The 9,802-nt window shown below is 37.7% G+C and overlaps 1 protein-coding gene across 1 annotated transcript; it reads left to right on the forward strand.

Annotated features, from left to right (window-relative positions):
* The first annotated feature begins 272 nt into the window (after positions 1–272).
* Positions 273–452, forward strand: LOC132842416 (cortexin domain-containing 1 protein). The gene has a single exon (XM_060865098.1). The coding sequence runs from the start codon at positions 273–275 to the stop codon at positions 450–452; it is 180 nt and encodes a 59-aa protein (XP_060721081.1).
* Positions 453–9,802: the final 9,350 nt, after the last annotated feature.

A 9,802-nucleotide genomic window follows, 5' to 3' on the forward strand; every position in this document is an offset into this window, starting at 1 on the left:
TCTAATAGTGAACAGAGCATATAGCATATAGCTAATTAAAATTGGAACAATAAATTTTGGCAAATAAGAGCACACATCTGCATTTGCTCATAATTAGTTGAGTTTTTTTTTATATTACCAAAATCTGCAAAATTACTAAAATAATACTACTATATACTTGGACGTATAACAGGTCATTTGGGCACTTCTTACTCTCTCTTATCCTCTTTCAGATAAATGATCAGGATGGTAGCACTGGTCCAGCTCGATGTGGACAGATCGAAGCAGAAGCGATGGAGGAGACAACGCCAGACCCCGCATATGTGGATGTGGACCAGGGCTTGACTCTTGCATGCATTGCCTTCCTCTGCCTGCTGCTGGTGGCCATGATTATCCGGTGTGCTAAAGTCATCATGGACCCATACAGTGCCATCCCCACATCTACCTGGGAGGAGCAGCATCTAGATGACTAGCACGATTTGCAGGTCTGCACACATAGGCATCAGTTGTACTTTAAGTAAATGGAATTCACACAAGGTTATTTATTTATATTATTAGTTAGAATAAAAGATTATTCATCTAAATTAAAACACAAAGACTTAAAGAAACAGACAAGAACACAAGAGCACTAGCTACTAGCTTAAGACACTAGCTTACTTTGCTTCAGGATTAGCTTAATCATTTTTACTTTTTACTAAAAATTAGAAGAAACCTAGAAGTGCAACTAAAGTTTACAGAAATGTAAGAATTATGAAAAAAAAATAATTGCAATTGCAATTATATTGATAACTGAAATAATAGGACCACCACAAATGTTAACCCCACCCCTCACCCTAACATTATACAGAGGGAAATGAAAGGTTTCATCCTTCAATTCTGATTCTGATACTGACAGCTAATGTTGTGTGGGCCAATATTCGTTAAAAGAATTTGCAATTTTTTTCATCAGACATATTTAAATAGCAAATTCCTTTAACGAATATCGGCCCAATGAGTTGTTAATCAGGGTGAATGAATGGGGAAAGAAACAGTTCCTGTGTCTGGCAGTTTTGGTAAACAAAGCTCTGTAGCGCCTGCCAGAAGGGAGGAGCTGAAAGAGGTTGTGTCCAGGGTGTGAAGGGTCAGTAGTGATTTTTCCAATGGACGGTACTGGGTTTGTTTGAGATTGTGAGTTGGAATCCACAGCAAAATGTATTTATTTATTTATTTATTTATTTATGGGGTCTGTCTGTTTATGTGAATAGAAAACTGTTAGTATTAGAGCAAAAAAGTGTATATATATATATATATATATATATATATATATATATATATATATATATATATATATATATATATATATATATACAGTATAGTATATATAGGGTGTAGTTCTTGCAGTTGTTTTGCATCCAATCAATCTTCAGTAAATGCTTTATCTGATCTGTGTCTGGATAAATTATTAATCTGTTTTATTTTGTAAACTAGATGTCATTAGAAAGGTTCTCAGGTAGGTACATAACAGGCAGGGTTAGTTCCATTTTTTGCAGTAGCAGCAGAAAATGGTCAAGTCTTCGGGAACAGTAGGAATTGTATAAACCTTCTGTGTGAGTGGATGGGATTGGTCAAACACTCCATGTCTGCCAAATACCGTAAATGTAAATGTAAATCAAGATTTCTGTGGAAGCAGGAAAGAGAAAAAAATTTCATCAGGAGTAAGCAGGATTGGTCCTGAGGGACTGTGGGAGTGGAATGGATTGGTCAAGCTTTCTGTAGAAGCAGGCAGCATTGGTGAAGAGTGTTTTGGGGAGCAGGCAGGTTTGATAAATCTTTGTGGGAGTGAAAATAGCAGGTCAAAACCTTCTGAGGAAACAGATAGGGGTAAGATTTTGATGGGAGTAGGTGGTCAAGGAGGTCTCTGGGCATGAGTGAAAGTGGTAAAAATTTTCAGCAGGATAAGGGATGATTGGCAAAGTAGGAGTAGAAGCAGGGATGATTGCAGGAGTAGGAAAGAGTGGTTGCTATTGGTCAAGAGGGTCTGCAGAAGAGTGCAGGAATGAGACTAATTCATTACTGCACTTACCACTACCTAACTGTTTAAAAAGACACAGACACCGACTTTAAGTCTTTGAGGAAATATGTTTAAGAATGCCTCAATATGCTTTTCTTTGGTCTTTTAGATAAACTCCTATCCAGGATACAAGGTCAGGTTACATGGACTTAGTCCAATATTGAAGCACAGCAACAAGAGACTCTAAAAGCTCGGAAACTACCTACAGCCCCGGGATCTGGCAGAACAACCCAACACTGCACAGAGCTGTTCTCAGAGCAACATATCAAATAGATGAAGACAATAATCACTGAATGAGTCTTTAAAAATGAGCCTGTGTAAGTTCTATTTTTGGGAGAACCTTTTAGGTTTTGTACATTTTTCTAATAATCATGATTAATGGGTGTGTGAATTTAATGAATGCTGTTTGGTAAAATGAAGCTAGGCTTGGAGGCATGCTGACAAAGCTGCTCATAAAGACTACTTAACAATGACATGATAATAATTTGTATCCGTTTACAATAAAGTGACAAATACAAATATGCTCTTTTGAATGCGATTCAGGATGAGGCTTGTGCTGATAATCAGCTTTTACAGCATATCATGATAATCAACATGCACAACATCATTACTCTTCCTTTTAGAGGAGGCTGTCTGGCCATGCAGCATTTGTGAATTATCTTTCTGTCTTTCTGGGAGAGAAGCATTAACATTTTAAGGCAGCACCATATCGTTCTTCTTTTAAACAGTACAAATTAAAAAATCAAAAATCTTTAGCTCTGAAGTGGCTTGATGAGAAAAGGCTGCAAAACATTAAGTCATTTTTTATATACTGTGTTAATGTCATTAAGTGTAAGCAAACGTTGAAAATGTACTTTCGGCACATGCTTGTTTAGGATACTCAACCCCAGATTAAGCCATTTAGCTGAGGTTCAGTGGAATTCCCTTTATTCCTAAATATGACTGCCTTTGACCACTACTTAAAGTCCACTTCTTTTGCTCCTCTGTTGTCTTGAGCACATGTCAGTTAAGAATATCTATCCACAGAAAATTATAACCATCTGCATGTTATCAAGTGCCTCAGCCAAAATCACAAAGATTGTTTTGAAGCAACACACAATCAAGAATAATGTGTAGCAGATCAAAACAATTATGTCTTGACTAATTGAAACCGCAACTGTGCTATGTTCAGCCTGCATCTTCTTATGCATAATAAAGATAATGATTATTTTAAAGGTTTTTGGTGTCTTTATGTTGTGTCATGTTCACAAGATCTAGAGTACCTTACCTAAAGAACTTGTGCAAGAAAACAACCTTATTATTTGATAATTTTTTTTTTTTACAACAACTTAAGAAAAAGTAGAATCTTCGAAGCACAGACTTTTGGACTCCACTGTACTTGTGACAGAACTTAATTTAAACACAAAAGCAGATATTTCATTGGTTTATATACTTTGTACTTTGTACTTTTCTCAGTGACAATAAAGTTGAATGTAATCCAATCTAATTTCTTGGTTGCAAAAGTATTCACACCCCATGCTAAATCCTTTCAATTATAGAATTAAAGGTCCATGGGATGATCAAAATGCATTATTCCTGTAACCAAACCCTGAGTGATACTTTCTCAAAACATTGTCCTGAACTTGTTTTGATGTTTGCTAACAAACTCCATTCAAATTAATGCAACTTCTCATGGCAACTGTGTTACAGCAGAACTACAAGATTATGCTGAATACTTACACAATCACAAATCATTTTTCCTACTATATGGAAAATTTATAAAAACTTATTTATGAAAAGAAAATCCCAAAGAAAATCCATTTTTATTTCCAGGTTGTAATACTACAAAATGTAGTGACGTACAAGATTGGTGGATACTAACTGCATTCAAGGCTATAAGGCTGTACAGTTCTATGACAAATGTAATGCACACAGTGCCATTTAAGAAGCTGTGATTTTCACATAGGGGGGCACGGTGGCTTAGTGGTTAGCACATTCGCCTCACACCTCCAAGGTTGGGGGTTCGATTCCCGCCTCCGCCTTGTGTGTGTGGAGTTTGCATGTTCTCCCTGTGCCTCGGGGGTTTCCTCTGGGTACTCCGGTTTCCTCCCCTGGTCCAAAGACATGCATGGTAGGTTGATTGGCATCTCTGGAAAATTGTCCATAGTGTGTGATTGCGTGAGTGAATGAGAGTGTGTGTGCCCTGCGATGGGTTGGCACTCCGTCCAGGGTGTATCCTGCCTTGATGCCCAATGACGCCTGAGATAGGCACAGGCTCCCCGTGACCCGAGGTAGTTCGGATAAGCAGTAGAAGATGAGTGAGTGAGAGTGAGTGATTTTCACATTCTCTGCTTTAGTGCAGTTTTCACTTCACCCCTCACTTTCTGTATTTTGCCTCATTTCTCAAATCATCCCTTTGCACACATTTTGTGGCAGAGGCAAACTTCAAAGGCAACCTTCTTCAACAGGATATAGCACTCGAGGTCTGTCACACTCAGGAGTCCTCATTCCCATGGCAAAAAGTGGAAAGTTAATTTGCACAGCTCCACAGGGGTTCTCACATTTCACCCTCTTTCCAGGATATATGAGCACAGGTTTAAATAAAGCATCAGGCCTATGGCATGATATGCGATTGGGAGCAATGTCGGCGAACCTCGCTCCCTAATCTAATCAAGACTCTCACCTTATGTAGCATCTGAACTCAAAGCTCCAGTGAGAATTTACTTGCTGAAATTAACTGAGGCCTGTTTTCCTTTTCAATCTGACATAAAAAAAATCAGATAAAAAATCTCTAGCGTAATTAGTGGAAATACTACTAGACTTTGGAGTCTATTAGTTGAAAATGTAGTTGATTATTTGAAGTTGTAGGTGGTCCTGTCACAATGTGGAGTCATAAAATGAAAAAGAACAGCTGGCAATTTCTGAGTAACTCCTTCTTTATATCTAAGACCAGAGAATTATCCATTTCCCTTCAAAGGTATTGGGACAGCAAGGAAAATCAAAAAGCAAGGAATGTTTTTGCCATACACTAAAGATATTGTGATCAAAATGAGAGGAATATGAGATTATTCAAATTTTGCATTTCATTTCCAGATGTTCCACAAGCTTCTTCTCCAGTCTACTCTTCAGAAAGTGATGTTTTCTTGGTTAGGTTATTGTGTGCTAATTGATGTCAGCAGTCTAAAACCTTCCACTTTTCCCCTGATGAAGTCCTGTCCTCTGTTTGCAGTGTGATTTGGATCAATTTGCTGTATAATGAAGTTTTCCTTCAATTAGACTGGATGCATTTCTCTGTAAATTGGCAGAGAGAATGTTTCTGTAGACTTCTGAATTAATTCTGCTGCTACCATCAATAAAGATTAATGAACCCTTTCCAGAAGCAGCCGTGCAAGCCCAAGCCATGACACCATCATCTCCACGCTTGACTGATGAGCTTGTATGTTTCAGATCATGAGCAGATCCTTTCGATCTCCTCACTTTCATGATACGTTTCTATCACTTTAATAGAGGTTAATCCTGGTTCCTGTCTGTATTTTTTTTATGAATTCCAGTCTGGTTTTCAGATTCCTAGTGCTAATGAGTGGTTTGCAGCTTGTGCTATATTTCTGCTCTCAAAGTCTTCTTCAGTGCTCTCACAATGTTTTTGTCAACAGCTACTGGATGACCTGTACCTGTTTGATGTCTGGTTCTTAGTACACCAGTGAAGTCATGTTATAAGTTGTTTAACAAAGCTAGATGTAAATATCAGGAAACGAAGGCTGAAATTCAGATCTATCATCCCATATTTGTCTCATCTCAATCCAAAATGTTTCCAGTTTATAGCCAAAAAAAAAAAAAAAGAATTGGCTTTGCTGCTTCAAGACTTTTGGAGGGACTGTATATTATGAAAGCAGTTATTACCTATCTGTTGGCAATGGTATTTTCTTCACTGGATTAAAATTCAAGTAATTGTCTGTGGTCCTTGTGTGTACAGAACGAAGCGTACTATCATGTGCTAAAATAATAATTCTGAACCAGTACTGAAACTGCAAAATTACTCAAGACTTCAACTCCGGTGATAAAATGAATCCAAAGTTCTTTTTGTGGTTTATGTTATTATGGCCATGTGTACACACTTTAATTTTTGCCAGCTGCTCTGTCAATGACTGTACTTGTGTCCCTGTTCAGTCCAGCAGTTAATCAAGTTAAGAGCTTCGGTTTTTTGCCCTCTGTTAAATTCATTTAGCTGCCATATGTCAGTTTCTTGGCAAATGAAATGTTTGGACTATAAATTGTGTTATGGAGTCATACTGGAAAACATATGCCTTTTTACACTCTATCTTTTTCCATAATTTTTAACATAACTGCCTCAATGATCAGTTGTACAACTTTTTTTCCCTTTAAGAGGTAATATTTCCAATGGGTTTAAACAAAATGGGCATGTGTAGCAATAAGGAGCACTAGGACAAAAGAATAGAAATACATGTTCTGAGCCATAATGGAGAATCCTAATTATGTCTTTAAAAGTTAGATACTCGTTGAAGAAATGTCAGAGATGTAATGATACAGTTCAGTAGGAGGGAATAATTCATTCTAAGTCTTCTTTTTACCAGAATCTTTTATCAAACATACCTGAGAAAGTCATAGTTTCTGAAGACAATAACTCATTCCTGTATTATATCTAGCTCTATGAAGAAAAACAAATAGGGTGTCAAATTAAAGGAAAATGAATTCCTGCAAATCAATGTCAAGTTTTTTGTTGCCTGACCATCTTTATTCTATGGTGAAACATTTCCATCCACGTCCATCTGGAAGTGGTGTCTTCTAGAATGACCCTGCCCTCAATCCACAAAGCTGGAGGGCTCACTGAACAACTGAAGATGGAAATTATGTAAATTATATCATAAATCAATCAAGGCCCTAAATTACCTTCTAATCAAAGGCCCAAATCTCCATCTAACTGAATATACTACGGTGCATTGAACTAGTTCCTGAGGTTCATAGTGGCTCAAACACGTTTCTGACTCAATAATGTTTTCCCTTTTAATTATTTCTGTAGATTTGCTTATATTAATAAGAACAAATTTTTTACTAACTAACCTTTACAATAAGCCTTAAGCCTGCAGCAGCAGTGCCTTATGCATGCTCAGGGTTGTGCACAGTTATGGATTTCTTTCATGCCTCTTGGTATAAAACTAATGAAATATGCCATCTGTGTCACATAATTCATTAGCTGGATTTCAGAAAGCGCAGAGGCTTCAGTTTTGTCCGCTATGTGCTTCACAATGCACAACTCAAGGTTTTCAATCAATAACAGAAAAGCCTTCTGTCTCATGGTGTTAATTTTATTTATAGTTAACCAGCCGCTAGCATGTGAGTTATTGTGCCAGAGTTTTTACACCAAAGAGGCATAAAAAAAAGCATATTGGTAGTGTTTACCGTTTAACATGCTCAAAAGAAGAAGAAATGTAGTGTGTAATAGTGAATATTATTACATTTTTAATGCTGATTGCCCAAGCTTATATAATTCTGTCATTTTTTGAACAATTACAGGTGTTTATATGTTAAGGTATTGTCAATTGTAACATTATTCGCTGTCAGGTGATTGCAAAGTCAGTGGTTATTAATAAAGTGCAGACTTTATTAATATTCAGTGAAAAACACATCTAAAACTATGAGCATAAGCAATCAACAGAATCATACAGGCTAGGAACAAGATTATATCAAACACAGCAACAAACAGACTCAACAACAAGAACTAGACAAAGAATCACTAAAACACAGGAACCTAAAAGTGAAAAAGAACATAAGTGAGGGTGTTTGGGGCCTGTACTGAAAGTGTTGTGATCATGTGACACGCAGGGACTGATGGGTAGTTCTGTAGTCCTGATCACATTTTCTGCCTAAATATGACATTGGAACATCTTATGAAAGAATATTTAAATATCATTAACAATTAATACTGGAGGGGGGCACGGTGGCTTAGTGGTTAGCATGTTTGCCTCACACCTTCAGGGTCGGGGTTCGATTCCCGCCTCCACCTTGTGTGTGTGGAGTTTGCATGTTCTCCCCGTGCCTCTGGGGTTTCCTCCGGGTACTCCGGTTTCCTCCCCTGGTCCAAAGACATGCATGGTAGGTTGATTGGTATCTCTGGAAAAATTGTCTGTAGTGTGTGATTGCGTGAGTGAATGAGAGTGTGTGTGTGCCCTGCGATGGGTTGGCACTCCGTCCAGGGTGTATCCTGCCTTGATGCCCGATGGCTCCCCGTGACCCGAGGTAGTTCGGATAAGCGGTAGAAGATGAGTGAGTGAGTGAATGAATACTGGATATTCCAGAGTACCTAAATAATTGTCAGGGGAATTAATTTAACACAGATTGCAGGAATATCTTTGGATGAATGGTGTCAAATGTGGACTTTTTCCAATCAAGACAGAGCTTGAACAATTTAGCCAAGAAGCATGGGCAAAAATATCAGGATCCAGATGTGCAAAGCTCACATCTGTCACAATATTTAATATTACATCAGATTTTTCAGTGGTATTTTAAGGTATGTAGGCAGGCAGGTATATAGATTAGAATAGATAGATAGATAGATAGATAGATAGATAGATAGATAGATAGATAGATAGATAGATTGTTAATCCCAAATTTCAGCAGTTTCCACAAACTTCTGTATGTTTGATGAATGCATATAAGTGTGCATGTTCTAGTGTGGGTTTAGTTTATGGGTCCTACTAGTATTTGTTCATCCTTTTCTTTGTCTGTGGTGTGTTTAAGGTTAAACCCGCTGTGAGCTCTCCACATGTGCTGACTCTTATAGAGAAAAAAGAGAGAGAGAGAGAGAGAGAGAGAGAGAGAGAGAGAGAGAGAGAGAGAGAGCACAACCACAGTGCACCCTATGACCTTATAATCATCATCACCTCAAGGGCAGTACCATCTGTTGACCAGATTACAGGCCAAGCCCCTACTAAGATCTCACAGTCAGCATACTATACAATATAAATGTACACAGCTTTACAAGCTCTAACCTTTGTTTAACTCAGAAGTGATATGGTTTGAATAAAAGGACACATTAAATGTCTATTATGCCCTTGCGTTTTTGTTTGATCTTTTTTCTTATTTGGGACATCTGAATTATTGTGACAGTATTATTATACCATGTCACCATAAAAAGCTTTAAAATGAGAGCTGTAGCTAAATACTCTTGTATTCAGACAACACATAAATGTGGTGGTGTAAAATGATGGATCATGTGTGTGACATCAAACTGCAGGGCGCTATAGTAAAATTAGCATGGATTCTTCTAGCATTGCTTGACTGATCCCACCCATCTCTCAGGGTACAAGGTTGGCACTCAATGAGGCTCTTCTCTGTTTTGGCATCTAGGTGGTTAAATAAACTTCCCTTAAACAGCTTAGTCACATCTTCAAACAACGGGTGTTTATCATACCTCTTTCTGAAATACTTAAACTTATCTTACTTATTTTTTCCTGTTTGTAAATTCACGGCATTTGGGAGATACCCTTATCTAGAGTGAGGAAGTCCTGCTCCACTAGGACATAAAATAACGAAATAAACAGTCTAAAAACTCTGTTGGAAGGAAATATAGCACTATATATTATTTCAAGTCGGACATGCTTACAACCCACTCTCTTTAATTCCTTTTTAAACAAGGCTTTCTAACCTGTATTGTCTTTTGTGCAGTGGGAGCAGAAACTAAACCACAGTTAAAAGATGCAATGAGATGAGAGTAATAAGATGATGGTGTGTTTAAATGCAGCCCTGCGCTGAGATGAAACTGCGATTGCTAGATCA

This window comes from Tachysurus vachellii, chromosome 1, assembly GCF_030014155.1.
Source record: "Tachysurus vachellii isolate PV-2020 chromosome 1, HZAU_Pvac_v1, whole genome shotgun sequence".
NCBI classification, from domain to species: Eukaryota; Metazoa; Chordata; class Actinopteri; order Siluriformes; family Bagridae; genus Tachysurus; species Tachysurus vachellii.